The 19964-nt window shown below is 40.3% G+C and overlaps 1 protein-coding gene across 1 annotated transcript; it reads right to left on the reverse strand.

The window, feature by feature from the left end:
- Positions 1-9089: 9089 nt before the first annotated feature.
- On the reverse strand, positions 9090-9620 carry LOC143530251 (B3 domain-containing protein Os04g0386900-like). The gene is made up of 2 exons (XM_077025841.1): positions 9489-9620; positions 9090-9410 (listed from the first exon to the last, which is right to left on the reverse strand). Exons 1-2 carry the CDS (start codon positions 9618-9620, stop codon positions 9090-9092), a joined length of 453 nt encoding a protein of 150 aa, XP_076881956.1.
- Between the last annotated feature and the right edge of the window lie 10344 nt (positions 9621-19964).

The following is a 19964-nucleotide window of genomic DNA, read 5'->3' on the forward strand; positions in this document are numbered from 1 at the left end:
AACACGTGGTAAATGTGATTGTAAGAACGTGGATTGCAACGGATATCATCTGGACTTCGTCAATTCGAACGTGGGCGACTAACGAATAATGGGAGAAGTAGTCTAGGGTTTCCGGTTATTTTGGGATAACAGTTGTAATCTTTTCTTATATATACGAGCTGATAATATTATTAGAACACACACCTTCACTTACCTAGCTACTAGCATATACTGTAACACTTAGTTTACGATCACTTATCAGCTCCATTACTTGTAATCACCTATTTTCATTATTAATAAAGTTGACGGTGATAGTTTTCACCGTCCAGGGGTTTTTTGTGCCGGAGATTATCATAATCATATACGAATCCGACCAAAGATTACGTTGTTAATTTTTGTCCGAAGTAAGATTATTATAGTCAAGGGTTTTTCCCTCGTAATCATATCGTTGTGTTCGATCTTATTATCATCAAGCACTCCATCTCACGCACTAATTTGATCGAAAGTTGTTTTGTCAATTTTTGACCGAAACAGCCCGTATTCCTAAAGGGTCCAAATTTGCTTTAAAAATTTTGTTCGCATTTGGATTGTGTAATGAGCCCTACCTTCAATTTTAACCTTTTACATTTATTTTGTATTTTGTAGTTTATTAAAAGCATATTTAATAAACAAAGATGTTTTTCATATTCATTTAAATATAAAACAATTGTTACATACAACCGCATTGGTGATGATAGCAAACTGGTATAGAACCCTCCCCGCAACGCGGCAAACAATCTATATTATGCTCACATTCCCACAAATTGTTATCAGGTGTCTTTACTGAATTTTCAACAACAACGACAATACTTTGAGCTAACTGTTTAGCGTTAGCATCTCGTATTGCGGTAACAAATGTGAAACCACAAGTACTCAACACCAACGCGACCAAAAAGGCAACCTTCACCAAAGAATTCATCATATCTTTATATTGTGGTCTTGAGTTGTTGTGAGCTTTGAAATGCCCTCTAAGCAATATTTATAGCTCTAAGCAATATTTATAGTTATGAGCTGAGATTATATTTCAAGTTTCAAAAAAATATATTTGTTAAATGACAATAAGATTTCAAAAATACCTTACATGTATTGATATTGTATTTCATTGTATTGTATTGTGTCACATTTCATCTGACAATACAACTTTATTTTTAACATAACATAACATCATATAATATAATATCATGCGTTATATGTCTTATCATATCATAACATATCATATCTTAGTGTATTAGCTTTAAGTATTTATTATAGGAAATTTAAATTTGGGATTTTAATGTTCACACGGTATATTTTTAAAATATTTTTTAAAAGTGATTGTGAGTGAATGAGAGAAAAAAAAATAATAAAGGTATAAAAAAATTATTTAACGTGCTAAACGTGAGAATCAATTAGAGTAATTATATATACAAGTAGAGTAATTATGTAATTACTCTATTATAATTACTCATTGATGTAATTACATAATTACTCTACTTGATTCTCATGTTTAGCACGTTAATTTCATTTGTACGTTAACATTCCTCATTAAACAAGAGAGAAAAAAAAAGTGAACTCTAGTAATTATATGGATATGGATAGGAAATGAGCTGAAAATTCTCTAACCCATTAAAGAATACATTTTTTTGAAGTTAAACATTAATAATACATAATCATGGCCGGCTCTTGAGGTGTGCAAAGTGGGCGACCGGCCGGGGCACGTTTTCTTTGAGGGCACAAAATTTTTAAAAATTCCCGATATTATATATGTAGAATACCCGAATGTTTTTAATCATTATTTTTATATTACTCAAACACCTTTTAGACCCCATTTTTTGGATTAACCAAAGACTTATAGGCTAACTAAAATTTGAAAAATGTCAAGTACTTTTAATTAATCAATATAAGTTAAATAAATAGACGAAACGAATAGGCGTGATAATAGCAAAATCGACTTCGAAGACCAGCAGCCACGTCGACTTCGAACACCAGTAGTTACGGTAGCATATGAAAATATGAGTTTTTCAAAATTATAGTTATTGAAATCCTATTTTCGACCCAAAACGCCTCAAGAAAGACTTAGCGGGTTGGGGATGAAAGTTATCAAGAATAGAACATTAAAGAGCATAAACTACGAAGAGTTAATTCATCAATTTGCTATAAAAAATGTTATGAGAGCTTCACAGATCCTCAATTAACTATTAATCTATTAAGTGTGTCATAAACTCATTATAATATCATGATTTTCTAAGTTTTATGTTAATAGCTATAATTTAAATCGGTGTATAAATAATGTGTTTATATTATTTAGTATGTTAAGGTTAAGGGGCATATTTTTTTCGACTCGGCAGAGGCACGTGAATTTTCATAACCGGCCTTGTACATAATTAAAAAAAATTAGATATTCAGAGTGATCGGGTGGGGACAGTTGAACTCCCTACCCTTCATAACCGGCCCCTACATTCGTCTGAAGCTTTTCAAAGATACAACTAATTATTGATATTATCGTTTAGTTATTATTATTACTATTTTTAAAGTTATGGTTTTTTTACCGGAGATATATTTAGCAATGTTTTCAGATCCGGCCCGAATGTTGATCCGGACGCCTTATCGGGTCAAAGATCGGACCGACCCCGGAGGGCGGACCGGTGTTTGACCCGGATGACGTCATATATATATATATATATATATATATACATATATATATATATAGTGGTGGCCCAAAATTTTTAGAGGCCTCAAGCTAACTATCAAGTTTGGGCATTTCTTTTTCAAAATTTTTAAGTATAAACCCCCTCCTTTATCCGGGCTTGGGACCGGCAATAATAAACCAAATGTTTATAGTCGGCGGAGTTAAATTTTTTTTTAAAGTTATTTTGTGTCGGTAAAAAATAATGTTTATATGAAATTTGTTTTTCTAGCTTTAATAGATGCAAATTGTTTAATGAAATAATCATAATCAATTTATCCTAAAAAGTTCTTCTCAATCGACAAAAGAGCTAAACCATTTAACCTTTCTTGTGACATTGTAGATCTTAAATAAGTTTTTATCAACTTTAATTTTGAAAAACTATGTTTTGTAGAAGCAACGTTCACAGGAATAATTAACACAATTATATAAGCAATATAAGCATTCGAAAAAGAATTAAACTTTTTAATATAATTTAATATGTTTATAAGTGTGTCAGATTCTATATCTATCATATCCCTTAGCATTTTTAGTTCTTGAAATAAATCCAAACCATCAATGTCTATCTTGTTATCATGTTTAAAAAAATTCTCAAGATTAATACACTTCTTTTTTAAAATTTCTTCATCGAACGATTTTAACTTTTCTATACTATACAAAAAACCGAAAATAGTATCAAACTCTTTAAATTGATTAAATCTACTTGTGAGTGAAGATATAGCTTGATCTATTATGTATAAGAAATAATCGGTCCTAAAACATTCGATAGGATTTTTTAAAGTTTCATTATTAGTATTTTGATTAAACTTTTTATTTCTACGAATAATACGTTTCTCACGAAAAATAGGTTCAATACCACTATCTAGACATATTTGTTTAGTTGCGATCAAAGCCTTTTCAAATCCCTCCTCTCTATATATTAAGATCAGTACTATCCTCGTATAAATCCAATAATGCTTCTCTTATTTGCGAAGCTTGAAACCAAATTGCTTTATCACTTTCTAATTGATTTTCCCAACGTGTTTGTGATAATGGTTTAAGAGTTAAATGTTTTACATTGTCTAGTAAAATATTCTATCATTTAGTAGATGATGCGAACAAACAATAAACACGTTGTAATACACCAATAAAATCCTCAGCATTGTTACAAGAGATAGCCATATCAGAAATTACTAAATTTAAACTATGACAACCACATGGTGTGTAAAATGCTCTAGGGTTAATGTTAATGTCCAACAATCGTTTTTGCACGCCTTGATGTTTTCCCTTCATATTCGATCCATTATCATAACCTCGTCCTCTAAAATCATTTACATCAAGCCCTAAATTACTAATTTCTTTTATAATAGCATCAAAAAGGCCTTTACCAGTTGTATCATCTACTATTAAAAATCCTATAAAATATTCATTAACTTGAATATATTTAGCTTCCTTAACTTTTTTAATAATTTTAGTTTTTATTTCATTTTCTAACAAACAAATCAATTTGTTTTGAATTTTGTGTCCAATGTAATGATTATGAATTTCATTGTCTTTTATGTGTCAAATATGTTCTTGCATTATTGGATCAAACTCCGCAATCATCTCGATAATAGCTAAAAAATTACCATTATTTTCTTCATAAATATTTTCATTCTTCCCACGAAATGCTATATTCTTTATACCAAAACTCTTTACAACAGCGAGTATTCTTATTAGCACGTCTCTCCAATGTTCTTTATCTTTATTTATTTGATCTTGAGTTTGTTTATCAACTGTTTTATTTTTCGTCAATCTTATCTCTGATTCCATCCATGTTCTCATATTGACAATATGGGAATCACTTATTTCATGTTCTTTTAATTTGGCACTAAGATTTCTCCAATCATTACTACCTTCATATGCTAATTTACTTGTACATTGATTCATACTGAATAACTTACAACAAAAACAGAATGCTCTATCTAGTTTTATAGAATAAACCAACCATTTTCTTTCTATTTTTTCTTCATCCGATAACTTTCGGATATAAAGAGAAGTATTAAAGCTTCTTGAATATTTATCTTTTGGAAATTTTTAACCATAAATTTTTACCGGGCCCTTTTCTACAATTAAATCCCTTAAATTACTATTGATATTATTCCATTTCAACAATATTTGGAGGTTCATTAGCTTGATTCTCATTTGGAAGTTGATCATCACTTATAGCCTATAGGTTCATCGTCACTTGTTAACTCATCAATTGTAGGTTCATTATTTGTAGGTTGTTCGTCATTTATAAGTTCATTACTTGTAGGTTGTTCGTCATTTGTATTTTCATTGTTAGTCGTTTTTGTGGATGTGAAAATTTTAAAAATACCTCCTTTTCGTGATTGAATTAAAGCCTCCCCTTTAAGTCTTTTTGTTTTTTTGCATAACCGGATTCTTATGTTTGGTGTCGGTGTGACATTTATTAAGGAAAATTCTATTCTAGTACAAATATACAATTAAGCACAAATGTCAAGCAGGCAAATAGGGCAATAGGCTGAAATCTAAAATTAACCTCAATAGTAAACCGTCAACACAATTAAAAATATAAACAAGCAAACAAACATTAGGGCAATAGGCAGGCTGAAATCAAAATTTAAAACTAACCGATTGGTGATTGCACATAGGCCAGAGCCGATTGCAAACTAATTGTAGAATGCTTAGGAAGTTAGGGTGAAATCGATTGCTGCCACCATCCACCGGTTGCTGTTTGCCAATTTTGTCACAGTCTCACATATAACATATTATTGTATGGCTATTTCGAACTCACCGGAGTCACTCATTAACAGATTGTTGTATGTCTGATGGCTTAATCAGCATCAATGGTTTGTTTATACTAGTCGATTAGAGATTTAGATCCATTAATTGGCGATAATAACAAAAAAATTACCCTTATGATTTAATGGAGGGCTGGCCGTTGCTGTCCAATCCCATCATGGCTTCATTCTTAATTAGTTGAATAGTTGGTTGATTGAATGATTGTGAATCTCCAGTAGGCGTGCGTAGCCGTTTCTCCATTTAACTATTTAAGATACCTAGTAACTAAACCTAAACATCGGACATTTATTGAAGCATATATATAAAATCCATATGCGTATAAAAAAATAATAACAAAAAATAATAATAACAAACTTTAATGTTTATTTATGTTTTATAGATTGCTTTTTAAATATATATGATTTATGGTTGATCAATAGAGACATCAATGAAGCTTGTTGGTAGGCTCATGAGGTAATTATTAAAGTTTCTATCTTTGAAATGACCCATGTTTAAATCCCAGCATACACATTTCATTTTGAATTTAATGAAAAAATTGTTTTTACCAGTTCACCCGTCAGGTCAACCGGTCCGGGCCGACCGCCACCTGCAAAACCCGGCCGGGTTTTTAGAAACGGCCCAAATACACTGACCTGACGTGATATAAGGACCAGGTCCCAGTCGGACCGGATCGGTGCGACCAGCCGGGCCGGGTTTCAAAACACTTATTTTTAGAGCAAGCAAGTTTATGTTTATTATCCTAAAGTCTCATTTAACAAGGGTAAGGAAGGAGGGAGACTTAGGAAATGAAAGAAATTTTAGGAAAGAAAAATGTGTGATTTTATTCATGTTCCTGAGTTTAATAACAAAGAGAGAAAAAGAAACGAAATTAAATTTTTGAGGTGTTCCCGAGTTAAGAGAAAAAGAAAAGAAAGATACAATTTTCCTATTATACCATTTAAGTAAACTATAATATGAAGTTAGATATAATGGTAATTTAGGATTTGATAAGAAGTTATTATTAGATACATATATATTCTCTCCTAAACTATTGAATTTAGGAGGATGAACATATGCTCAAATTTTCTAGTATTTTTCCTCTTTTCTCATCCTTTTCTCTTTTTAAAAAGATATTTTAATAGTTTTTTTTATCCTTTTCTCTTTTCTTTTTCCCTTCCCTTTATTAAATGTGACTTAGAAACACAGCGTCTGTTTCAAGTTACAAATGTCTTCGTTATTGGATGATGATAGACCCAGTTAACCACTATCCTAAAAAAATATTTAGGTCTCTATAGAAAACATTCTTTACCCAAATATACATTTATTTGTTTCATCTTAGATCAGGGGTAGAAAAATCAATAAAAAAACGTTTTTAACACATATATATATATAGTTTTGTACACAAGAGTATACTTTGACATTATGTTACATAATGACAACACATATTAAAGCATATATATGTATCATATAATTCAGAGGTAAAATAGTACATAGAAAAATTATGTTATTGAGTATGTATGAAATCATTTGTTTGTATATAAGGCTATGGGTATGTTTGGCAAAACTAGCCGGAAGAAGAAGGCTGAAAGCTGGAAGCTAATGGCTGGTAGCTGTTAGCTATAGCTTTTTAAAAATTGTTAGGTGTTTGGCAGAGTAACAGAAGCTTTTAATAAAACTAGCTGAGTGTCAACGTGTTGCGACAGAATGGGCGCTCAACCTAACATCAACCGCATAATCAGTGTCGGTACATGAATCACCTGATGACAGTGCATACATAACCCGAATGTAGACGTGTAATTCATGAAAAGGCAGTAAGCGTGTAACTGATGTCGAAAATCAAGAAACAAAGCTGAAATATACAGTAATTTCAAATATATAATTTTTTAAACCAACCTATTTTGATCTGAATCTCATTCTGAACTTGCACTGTTCTAATATGAAACATGTTCTAACTTGACCCCTTTCGACTCAAAAGCGTACTGACATGAACCGAACTAATTTAACCCTTTTTGCATTGACTCGTTCTAACCCTAATTTGGTCTTATACATGACTCTACCTCACCTGACTCGACTTGTTACCGATCATAACCGATAATCACATAATATGTTAATTTTTTAAAATTAAAGAAGTATTATAATATCATACTCAAATTAAAGAGAATAAAATGCTCATTTTTATGATGTAATTTGTTTAAAAAATTATTAACGTGTGAAAAAGTTGCAGCCCTTAAAAAAGTCGTGGGGGTAGTTAGTTTTGAATAAGGGTTAAATGTGTAACCATTATATAAATTAACAATAGTTTATAGAAGTTCAAGTATCAAACTTGTAAATTCAAATGTAAAAGCTTTAGCTAGCTTTTTCTCAAACGCTAGTGATAGTATCGTTTAAATATGGAGCTTTTTTTATTAACCTAAAAGCTTGAAGCTACCTTAACCAAACAAAGCTTATGTGTATTAGAGGGGTTATAAATTGGGGAGAATCGTGACACGTGACATCCAGTCAGCAAAACATAAGTTTTTGTTTTTGAGGTGTAATGGTATTGTAGCCCAATATATATATATATATAGAAAGGTTAAAATAAATACATAGTTTTGTAGGAAGAGTAGGAATGACACAAAATTTAGAGTTAGGAAACTATGTATCATAAGTCCTTAATCTTAGGAAACTATTTGCTATTTTAAAAACTATCAATCTCAACCACTAGATCATAAATCCAATGATTTAGATTTATTCTTACTCGTCCTAGAAAACTATTTCTTTTTATTATAACCTACCCCTATATATATATATATATATATATATATATCCCACATACAAAAACATATAATAATAAAACAAAAACATCACCCGACGAGAACTGCATGAAAAGTTAATGTAAAATGATAGTCAAAACGACTAGTAATTATATTATGACAATTTAAAGGAGTTCAAATAGTTGAACATGAAAAGTTAACGTACAAATAAAATTAGCGTGTTAACTATAAGAATCAAGTTGAGTAACTATGTATACAAGTAGAGTAATTATGTAATTAATGTAATTACATAATAGATTAATGCTGCTTGTCAACTAACTGAACCAGTAAAGAGACCTCCTACTCCATCATCATGACTCGGTTCTTTCCCCACTGAACGAACACTTAAACCAATAAAATTGGCCTATAGCTAGCTAGTTTGAGATAGCTAGAGAGATAGCTTTATAACTAGATAGATATACATGAGGCCGACACTGAAAAACAGGTAGTGGACACATCATAAACTATATAGATGAAACATAGAGAGATTAGGTGAATGATTCGCAACATCTTTTCTATGTAATTACATAATTACTCTACTTGTATAAATAATTACTTTACTTGATTATCACAATTAATACGCTAATTTCATTTTGTATATGATCTAACCTAAAAACCATTAAATAAACTCTATAAAAAATATGTATTTGCAAATTCTATGAGCCTGTAGTAATATGAAGCTCCATATATAAACTTTTACATAAAAATATTTAAAAAAAAAACCAAAAAACAACCAAACACAAAAGCTGCATCAGAACCATATGACCATATAACTAAAAGACATTAACATTCAAGACTCACAAAACAATCAATCAATCAAAACAAAATAAAATAAAACAAAACCATAAACCTTAATCTATGGTAATAGGATTGTCCTTATGGAACCCTTCTACTTTATCAAGCAATTCAGCTGGAGGGTTGTCTTTAAGAACCTGAACCCTAAACGTAATACTAGTACTGTCAGGGCCACCCTCCATCAACTCAAACACACAAGCGTCTCGAACGTTAAGTTTATTGTCAGTAGCGAATTTTGCCCATGTACGCTTTTCCAACTTACAACGACCCGCTCCTTGATCACCGAGGTAGAGTAGGTCCCAGACCTTTCCTTGGTACACAATCTTCGCAGGCACTTTAGCAACAGGAAGGTTTTGAGACAGATCGCGTGGAATGCTCTATGGTTAAATTGCATCAAACTATTAGGATCATTTTTCAAAATGATTAAAAGTTGAGTTTAAAATATAAATTTGTACCATTCGAAACACCGTTGCAAGGTGAAAGATACTGAGAACCACATGGAAATATGGTTTCTCGGATAGTGGCCAAAAGTCCGGATCTCTTTGACTGTCAGTTTGGGCTGCTGGTTTCTGCTTCCCGCGTTCCATCCTATTGGGTGAAACTTGGCAAATCTAAAAAGTTGCTAGCTGCACTAAAAGTAAGCCAATCTTGAAGAAACGTGGATCTACTCACTGGTAGCAGATCTACTTTCCTCGGGTGTGATTATACTATTTCACCGATGGTTCGTCTGGATCAATGTTCTTCCACCTACAAAACGAACAGCGCCGTTACTTACCCCTCAGAAAGGGACAGAGGGGTCCTCTTTGGGGTAACCCTCCGGCGTGAGAATAAGTATGTGTAGGAGAAGATAATAATGTGAGAGTAAGGGAATTGGGAGAGTATTGCTTAATAACTCAATACTGTATGTTACTCTGTATGATTATGTGATTCTCTCTGTGTATGAGAAAGTAACTGACTAGGGCTGCCTGTCAGTGAATGTAATTGAATATGCTTCAATGTGAATCAATGTGTCTGTAACTGTGTACGTTATGATGTATTTATAGTGCTAGGGTTTCCACTGATTGAGCTAAAACCAAATTAGGGTTTCGTTGGCCTCCTCCAATCGATTTGCGCCACGTGTCCTTTGGGACACCTGGCGCTTTCTCGTTGGTTGTAATCACGTGGTAGCACATGTGTCATGCTGAGTTGTCGACCTTTCATTTGGCAGCTGTCAACATCAGCATATTCTCATTCCTTAAAAAGATACCTTCTGGAAGGTTGTCTGACGTGCACAATCAGTTGCCCTAATCCTGATTTGGATAAGGACGAGGTTGACTATGTGCATGTGTGATATGCGCCCATCCTGAGGATGCGCGAGGTCTTCTCTTTATTCTCACGCGCAGATATTTCATGCGCAGATGCGATACGCACAAGCATGTAATACGCGTCACGCGCGGATGCCCCACGCGCAGCTGCGCCATGCGCAACTGTGATATGGGTGGGCATGTATGATGCGCGAGCATGTGATATGCGCCGCGCGCGGATGCGCCACGCACGATGTGATATGCATAAGCATATATGATGCGTGAGCATGTGATACGCGCGAGCATATGTGATGCATGAGCACATGTGATGCGTGAGCATATGTGATGCTTGAGCATATGTGATATGTGCAAGCATGTGATGCTTGAGCATAAGTTTTGGCTTTGTGCCTTGATAATATCTTTGTCTTGTATATATCTTGTGGGTTGACCCGCCTCGCTCGATGTTGAGGCGGGTACATACCTCTTCAAGCCCCCCCAGTCTAATGTGTGTCTTATCTCGCGCGAGAGCGGTAAGATAGATTTTTGACTTACTGATTTGGTCTTTTAAAAGGGGTTTTGTCGTTTTCTTGGCTGTTTCCATCGTTGCGCGAAGTTCTATCCATTTGGTTGAAACGAAGGGTCCAAACACGTGGTTAGTTGGTGGTGACGTGCGCCGTAAACGTGTCAGACGTTTCGTGTGCTCGAGGTGCTACAGTTGCCTTTCATGTCCCCTCGCACAGCTGTCTTGAACACGTGTCGCGCTCGCATTGGTTAGCACCTGCGAGTGGGGGCGCGTCTCTGCTCCGTGGCAGGTCCGTTACGTTTTCATGTCCCCTCAAACAGTGTCAAGGACACGTGCCGCGACCACGTTGGCTTACAGCTGCGAGTGGGGGCGCGTGAAATCCGATGAGCTGTCAAATTTCTCTCTCCTGGGCCTATAAAAGCAGGCCCTTAAGAAATTTTCTATCTTCATCTTCATTGTTGCAAATTTTCGAATTTCTGCCTTTCATATTCTGATTTGAGTGTATTCATCGTTTCGAATCCTCGATTATCTGCTGCTGTAGTTGTATGTCTGATAGTTCAGACTCCTCTAACCCCTCAATCACCTCTATTGCCTCTCGAAGACGCCGTGTGAAATCTGTGGTGATGTCGACATTGAAGCAAAAGGGCAAGGGGAAGAGGGTTGTTGATACCACATCGGAGGAAGTAAGGAGGACCAAGGTGGTGAGGAGGTGGAATGAAATCCCCTGCAAATTGAGGCAGGCTGATCTTGACAGCCTTATCGCCTCTCAGGGCTTTCCCACCCTGTTTGGCTGCATGTTGCCTGTGGCCGGGCAATCGGCGGCGGACCCGCCTGCTGGTTATATATCCTTATATAGCCATTTTTTCACCCACTGCAACCTTCGTCTCCCGATGACAAGGTTTGTGGGTGCACTGCTGCAGTTCTATGGGATTCATATATCCCAAGTCCATCCTTTTGGACTTGTGCGCATGACTCACTTTGAGTTCATGTGCAAATCCCAGCGCGAGGAGCCTACCCCTCGGCGCTTTCAGTATTTTTACAAGCCCAAGATCCAAGACAATTGGTTCTCTTTTATTCCTCGCAGTCAGAAGGTGAAGTGCTCCACTGTTTCATTCAAGAGCCTTCATGACTGGTCTGAGAGGTTCTTCTACATTAGGGCTGGTGTGATACCCATCCGTATGACCATGCGCTCCATCTCTTCTGCGCCTGCGGATGTGGGTGTCCTCAAGAACCCAACTGGCGCCTGGGTTAAGAAGCTGTCCACTGAACCATCCCCCGCCAAGAGCATTCGTGAGGAGGCGCTGGTGGGGGTTGGTATGAGCAAGAGGTGGGCGGACAGCTCGCTTGAGCCCGTTATCCAAGTCGACGGGTTGTGTAAGTTTATTTCATTGCTTTATTTCTTTTTCTGCGCGAACATAATTCTTTTTGCTGATATCACTTGACTTGTTTTTGCGCAGTCACCAAGGGTTATATCCACGCCGCTTATGATGATCAAGTGGAAGGTGGCTCCGTCGCGCTTGGCGCTGGGGAGGTGGGCTTCCCAGATCGCTTCGATGACATGTTCATCCCTGTCGATCTGGCATTTGACTTTGATAGCGACGCGCCTGGTAAGCCTTCGCACTTATGCTTATTCCTTTAGAATACCAATTTTTGCTAACACTTGTGTTGCATGTATTGTAGATGCGCTGGAGAACTACGAGCTGGAGCTCGCGGAGGAGGAGGAGGAGGAGGAAGAGGAGGCGCCGCTACTAAAGCGCAAAGCTAAGGGGAAATCCGGCGCAGGGGGCAGTAAGAGACAGAAGAAAGACGACACCCCTGTCGCTCATCCCCATGCTCAAACGAAGGGACCTGCGGAAACCGAGGTGTTTACCACCAAGGTTTCTTTAGCTTCCCTGCCTGTGAAAGTGGGCAGACCTCCTGTCCACTTGAGGTATGGTGGCGTCACCGCCTCCGTTCGCGCGGCTGAAGAGAGAAGCAGTGCCGCGCATGCGACAGGTATACTTTGCTTATCTTCATCTGATTGAATTATTATTAAACCTTTGCTCCTTTGAATGTTCGCAGGACCGGCGACGGTCGCAGATCAGCCGCAGGCGCCACAAGGTGCTGAGGCTGCGCAGGGGGCTGCTTCGAAGTCCCCTGTTCTACCCTCTGAAAAGGGTAGAATGAACTTTATGGCGATGTTCGCCGCGCGAACAGAATTGCGCCAAGGTATGTTTTGCACATTTGTCTCCTGAATTTTTTCTTTTGGATCCAGTCATAAACCAATTTTCCTTGTTGATTTGTTCATAGGAGTTGTAGCTGGCGTACAAGTTGCTGGCGACACTCCTGGCGCCGTTGCCGGCGCCGCTGGTTCTGGTCCTGCTCCTGCTAGTGCTGAGTCTCCCCTTATTGGGATTACAAAGGAGCAGGAAGCCGTATTGCGCGCCGAACTGGCGGCGTCGAGACCTCCCTCACCTCCTCCTACGCGCAGCCCCCTCCGCGAGGCTGGTTTGGAGCCCTCCAGGTCGCAGGAGAAGAGGCCTATTGAAGAAGATGAGGAGGATGAGGGGGCTCAAGCTGAAGACTCCTTGGGAGACCGCGCCAGCCCTGCGATGCCACAAGACTTCGCAGCGCAGACTTCTGGTGGGGCTGGCGCTGACTTTTCTGCTTCATCCCCGCAGGTATGTTTTAATTTGTTGCTCCGCTGCGCGTACCTCCATATAAGTATGTTTTATGACTTAGAACATTTCTTGTGTTTTGCAGGAAGGTGACCACGTTTACCGCCCGAGATGGAATATTAATGAAGACAGTTCCTTCCAATCCATGGGCGTATGCGAGGACTTCTGGGCTCATGCCGTGCCTCCTACTGAAAGGAGGTATCAGGAGGAGCGCACCCGCGCTGACTTGCTCAACGATCACATTTTCGCTGGGTCAGCTTTCTTTGCTGCCTCCCAAGAGCTTCATCGTGATTATATTAAAGTACGGGATGCTCTTGTGGCAGCCCAGCAAGAGGCTAAGGTGGCTGCCTGGAACCTTTCTGATGCTCGCGCACGAGCTGAGAAACTCCAGGCGGAGCTCAGCGAAAACCGAGCAAGTGCCAACACCGCCTTTATTAAGCGCGGGCATGAGCTCCAAGCTGCGCGGGAGAAGCAGCAGGTGGCGGAGGCCGAAGTTGCCAAGTACGCGCGGAGAGTGCGTGTCTTGGAACAGCAGGCTGAGGCGCGTGACCAAGCTATCGTCCAGAGTATCACTGAGAAATCATCACTGGAGAGCGAGGTTGCGCGCCTGAAGAAGGAGTTGGCGGCCGCGCAGGCCGATAGAGATGAGGCCTTGGCGACGGCAGCGTCCAGCCAGGAAGCACTTGATGCTGCGCAGGCGGAGAAAGAAAAAATTTTGGCGGCAGCAGCGTCTGATAAAGAGGAGCTAAAAAAGACCAAGGAAACTGTTGAGTTATTAAACTCCCAGGTTCCTGCCCTCGAGACGTCTGTTGCTAGCCTCGCGCAGGATCGCCAATGGCTGGTGTCACAGGGCATGACTCGTTGCGCTTTGGCGATGAAATATTCTGCCGAGTTTCAGGCCCTTGTGATGGACTGCAATGCTGCCGCGCGCTTGGTGGGTCGAGCTGAAGGGTTTACGGATGGGTACGAATATGGTATGTTGAAGAAGAACCCATCCGAGTACCCTTACAAGAGCGACGCGGCCTGCGCGGACATGGCCGCGGTGGGGGAGAAGTATATGAGTACTCCCATCCCCATCCTTGTTCAGGTACCTTGACCTTAATGAGTTTTTCTTGATTAATTTTCCAAGTGTTTTGTACTCAATACTTTTCTATTGATTTGCAGATTGCTGCGCTTGCTGACCAGCCCGACCTCGGCGCGCTAAAGAAGTTGCTCGATGAATGCGAGAGGGCTGGTGGCGATGATGGTGGCGCGGGGGATGTTGCCCCTGCCAGCAGCTCTGGCGCGGCGAAAGAATCTGCTCCTGACACCGTCGTGATAGAAGACTCCATTGAGGAGGAAGAACTTGACTATGGTCAGTTCGGAGATGAGGAGCGGGCCGCACCAGATGCTGAGGTAGATGATGAGGGTGATGAAGTGGCTGACGTCGACGTGGAGACTTGAGAAGCCCTTCATCAAATTTTATATATATATATTTTTTTTTTATACTTGTAATTTGTAACTCATCATACTTGTAAATTTCAATGCTATGGAATGAAATTTGTTTTCCCTTTTTCACATCTTGCGCATTTCCATTCATCTCTTCATGTTTGCTTGTATAGATATAAGATATGCTTGCACGTTAAAATAAGAACAAGGTTGTAAGGAAATTATTTACTTAACCATAGTCCTATTTTGTAAGTGGTTTCGCAGTATCTTGTTTATGCTGACATGCGCGATGACTTTTCGCTACTCTTTTTTGCGCGTCGTTGTCGCGCGTTTTTTATATGAGTTTTAGCCATTACATGTCAGCATGTGTTACTCAGATATCCACTTTTATTCCGCGCGCGACCTCGACCTGAGACCTTAACAACTATGATTTGGCATGTACTTTGCCTTAGTTGTGTATAGGGATTTTTATGGTCAGACTGCGCGGGATGTAAGATGGATGTTTGTGAGTGTTTTGAGCTAAGGCTCTTTGCTTTGGGCTAAGGCCCTGACGTTTTTAGAGTTAAGACTCGTTAACGTGTTTGAGCTAAGGCTCGTAGGTTTGGGCTAAGGCCCTGACGTTTTAGAGATAAGACTCGTTAACGCGTTTGAGCTAAGGCTCGCGCATGTATGTTTTACTTCGTTTTATTTTGTTTTGAAGTCAATATAGTGTTGTCATATTGCTCCAAATTAATAAAGGAAGTGTGAAACATGTATGCAAAGGTAATAGAACAAATATTGAAAGATAGCGCGAATCATCATTCATGATGGCTTAAAAGCCTTGAGTACATATTTGAATTTTTACATGAAGCATTTTCTAAGCTGTGCTGCGTTCCACGCGCGCGGTATCTTTTTTCCATTCAAATCTTTTAAAGTGTACGCGCCTTTCCCCAATTCTTCTGAGATTTGATAAGGTCCTTCCCAATTGGGGGACATTTTTCCTGGGGGTATTGCGCGGCTAGCTTCATTGTTTCGAAGGACAAAATCATTTTTCTTGAAGTGGCACTCTTTAACGCGCTGATTATAATATTTTTCCATCTTTTTCTTGTATTTGGCTTCATTGATGATAGCCGCTTCTCTGCGCCCTTCAAGCAAGTTGAGGTCCAATCTTCTTTCGCGCTCGTTATCAGTCTTGCTCATCATGAGTACCCTATGGGATGGGCATCCAATTTCTGCTGGGATCATAGCCTCTGTCCCATAGGTTAGGCTGAACGGGGATTCGCCATTGCTAGTTTTGCTTAATGTCCTGTGCGCCCACAGGACATTAGGTAACTCTTCGACCCAAGAATGGGATTCTCCCTCCAACCTTTTCTTCAGCCCATTTAACAAACTTTGATTTGCGCGTTCCACTTGTCCATTCCCCTGAGGGTGATAGACTGAAGTGAAAATTTGGTTAATGCGCAATTCTTTGAGCCAGCTGGAAATCTTCTTGTCAATGAATTGCTTGCCATTATCGCTAACAATTTCCATGGGCAAGCCAAAACGGCATATGATGTGGCTCCAGATAAATTGCTTCATTGCTTCGGCCGTTATTTTTGCTAGTGGCTTGGCTTCAACCCATTTTGTAAAATAGTCTACTGCCACAACCAAAAATTTTACTCGCCCAGGCGCCTGCGGTAGGGGACCCACAATGTCGATTGCCCATTTGTGGAAAGGCCATGCTGAGGTTACCGGAATCAAGTTGTTCTTTGGCCGCATGGTGTTTGGCGCATAGCTCTGACATGCTTTGCACTTTTGGATCTCTTTTAAAGCGTCCAAGTACATGCCTGGCCAATAGTAGCCTGCGCTCATTGCCTTGGCAACCACCATGCGCGGGCCAGCATGAATTCCACAGATTCCTTCGTGTATCTCTCTGATCACATAGCTTGCTTCCTCAGCATCCAAGCATTTCATGAGCGGCCCAAGATAAAGCGTCGATATAATGTATCGTCAAGCAGTTCATAGTTCTGCGCCTTGTGTCTTATCTTCCTCGCTTGTACGCGATCATCTGGTACCTTTCCCTCCTTCAAGAATTCCATTATTGGAGTTATCCATGATGAAGGGGTTGTATGGGTTACCAAGACAGACTTCGCCACCACCGACGGGTTGCTCATTACTTCTACCCTGACATCTTTGCCAAAGTGATCAAAACTGGTTGATGCCATCTTACTCAGCGCATCTGCAGATTTGTTTTCACTGCACGGAATATGAATGATTCTGAAGCTGTCAAATTGCTCAGTGAGCTTTTTCGCCTGCTCTAGATATAGAGGCATGGTGTTCTCCTTGGCATCATAAAGGCCATTGACCTGTGCTGCTACCAAGTACGAATCAACATGGGCCTCTAGCTTCTTAACTCCAAACTTGCGCGCAATGCGCAGACCAGCCAGCAGGGCTTCATATTCAGCCTCATTGTTGGTACTCTTGAAGTCCAACCTGATAGCATAAGTATATTCATGATTATCAGGGTCCACCAGTTTGAGGCCCGCGCCGGATCCTTCGCTGTTGGAGGCTCCATCAGTGAATAGCCTCCAAACATCTTCTTCATCATTTGCTCGCGGAGGATCTACCTCTCGCTGAGCTTCTTCAATCTTTCCCTCTGGGATTTCCGTGATGAAATCCGCCAGAACTTGACCCTTTATTGCTGGACGGGGCTTATAGGTGATCGTGTGTTCACCTAATTCCAGCGCCCACTTTGTCAGCCTTCCGGAGAGCGCGGGGCGTCGCAAGACTTGCTGGATGTTGTAACCAGTCAGAACTTCAATAGGATGACCATTGAAGTATCTATGGAGCTTGCGCGACGCGTGTGTTAGTGACAAAACTAACTTTTCCATGATGGAATAGCGCGTCTCAGGGTCTGTCAGCACCCGACTCACATAGTATATTGGCGTTTGGATCCCCTTGCGATCCACCAATAATACTGCGCCGATGGCGCGGTCTCCAGCTGACAGGTACAATGTAAGGGTTTCGCCAGGAAGTGGAGCTGTTAGCGTGGGCAGCTTTATGAGACATTCTTTTATCTCACTGAAAGCTTGCTCAGCCTCAGGCGTCCACTTGAATTGGCTCTTCTTCAAGCAGTTCCTCAAAGTGTTAACGAATGGAGTAGATTTGCTGGCGTGGTTCGCTAGGAACCTGTTGATTGACACCAATCTACCATTCAGCTTCTGAACCTCTTTCATGGTGGATGGTGAAGGCATGTCAAGGATGGCTTCCACCTTTTCAGGGTTCACCTCGAAACCATCCTTAGTGACCATTACACCAAGAAATTTCCCCTCTTCCACGCCGAAAGTACATTTGCTCGGGTTGAGCTTCATGTTAACTTCCGTTAGGCGCTGAAGAGTTTCCTCGATGTCTTTGAGCATTTGTCTCTCCTCCCTGCTCTTGATCACCAAATCATCAACGTAGACTTCCAGATTTCTTCCAATTTGTTCATTGAAAACCGAATCCATAAGTCTCTGATAGGTGGCGCCCGCATTCTTTAAACCAAAGGGCATTTTTGTGTAACAGAAAACACCCTTGTCGGTTCTGAAGGCAGTCTTGTCTTCGTCTTGTGGTGCCATTTGAATCTGGTGATAGCCTTTGTAGGCATCCAGGAAACATTTGAGCTTGAATGGCGCCACGGAGTCCACCTTTGCGTCGATGTTTGGGAGGGGGTAACAGTCTTTCGGACATGCTTTGTTGAGGTCCTTGAAGTCAATACACATCCTCCATGACCCGTTGCTTTTCTTTACCATCACAGGATTGGCTACCCACGTCTGGTATCGAATCGGGCGGATGATGTTTGCGCGCAACAGGTCCTCAACTTGCTCATTCATGGCCTTCGCCTTTTCATCCCCCATGATTCTCTTTTTCTGAGCAATTGGCTCCACCAACTTGAACGTGTTAAGAGAATGTTGCGCCAAATCTCGCGGGACCCCAGTCATATCTGAGTGTTGCCACGCGAAGACCGACGTGTATTTTGCGAGCAACCTTTTCATTCTCAATCTCGTTTCGTCTGAAATGGTAGCGCCAATTGTGACCGTTTGCTCTGGGAATTTTGGGTTTAAAATCCACTTCTCTGGCGCATTGTCCGCCATTGGAAGTTTCATTCTCCCTTCCCGCGGCGTACTTGTCACTGCGCACAAATGATCGCGGTAAACAAATGTTACGCCTGTTGGTGTAGGGAACCCCAATGCGCCGTGCGCTGGCGACGGTACAGCATTAAATTGGGCAATCGTTCCCCTACCCAGGATCATATTGTGGAATGACGTGGTGGGCAAGACCAAGAAGTTGACAACTTCGGCTCGCTTGTGCTCATCATCCCCCATAGTTAGTTCAAACTGAATCTGGCCTAGGGGATGGATGATTTCATTTGAAACACCACAGATTGGTGCGTTCACAATTTCGAGCCGCGCTTGGTCTGCCGGGTCTAACTTTCTGAAACATTGCTCATACATAATGTCAGATTCGCTTCCAGTGTCCACCAGGACCTTTGACACTTCGTAATGAGCAATGTGTGTGGTGATGACGAGAGGACTGCTTATTGAAGGGCCTCCCTGATTCTTGGGAAGATGACTTGCTGCTCGCGCCAATCTCCGTTGATTTGCGCGCTTCTCTTTTTTGACGTCTGCCCTTGTCGTCCCCCCTCAGCCACACAGATTCTTTTGTATTTCTTGCTGGCAGAGGCTCCTTCCGGTTGCTCATCTTCTATTCTTGGGTTTTTCACCAAGTGAGCCAGCCTGCCTGACTTTACATCCTTCTCGATCGCATCCTTTAAATGATGGCATGCGTCGGTGTTGTGGCCCGGGGACTTGTGAAATTCACAATATTTGCCACTGTTTTGCGGTCCCTTGTAGTTTAGTTGCTTGGGGGGCTTGAATTGGACATTCTCAGTACTTAACACCTGTGAAGGTGTTTTAGTGAGGGAAGTCCATATTCTTGGCAGAGGTCTGCTAGGATCTCTGCCGCCCTCCCTCTTGTCACCCTCCCCGCGACTACGAACATCTTTTTGGGGCTGGGGTGAGCTTGGTTGCACTTGCTTTTCTG

This window comes from Bidens hawaiensis, unplaced genomic scaffold (genome assembly GCF_021521415.1).
Source record: "Bidens hawaiensis isolate Kalapana, Puna unplaced genomic scaffold, B.hawaiensis_p1.1 tig00008877_1, whole genome shotgun sequence".
Classification (NCBI taxonomy): domain Eukaryota; kingdom Viridiplantae; phylum Streptophyta; class Magnoliopsida; order Asterales; family Asteraceae; genus Bidens; species Bidens hawaiensis.

Excerpts from the sequence above, each read along its gene's own strand:
- LOC143530251 (XM_077025841.1), bottom strand. The coding sequence starts at position 9,620 with ATGGAACGCGGGAAGCAGAAACCAGCAGCCCAAACTGACAGTCAAAGA. Across the intron at positions 9,411-9,488 it reads TTGCAACGGTGTTTCGAATG|AGCATTCCACGCGATCTGTC; the intron begins GTACAAATTTAT and ends ATTTAACCATAG.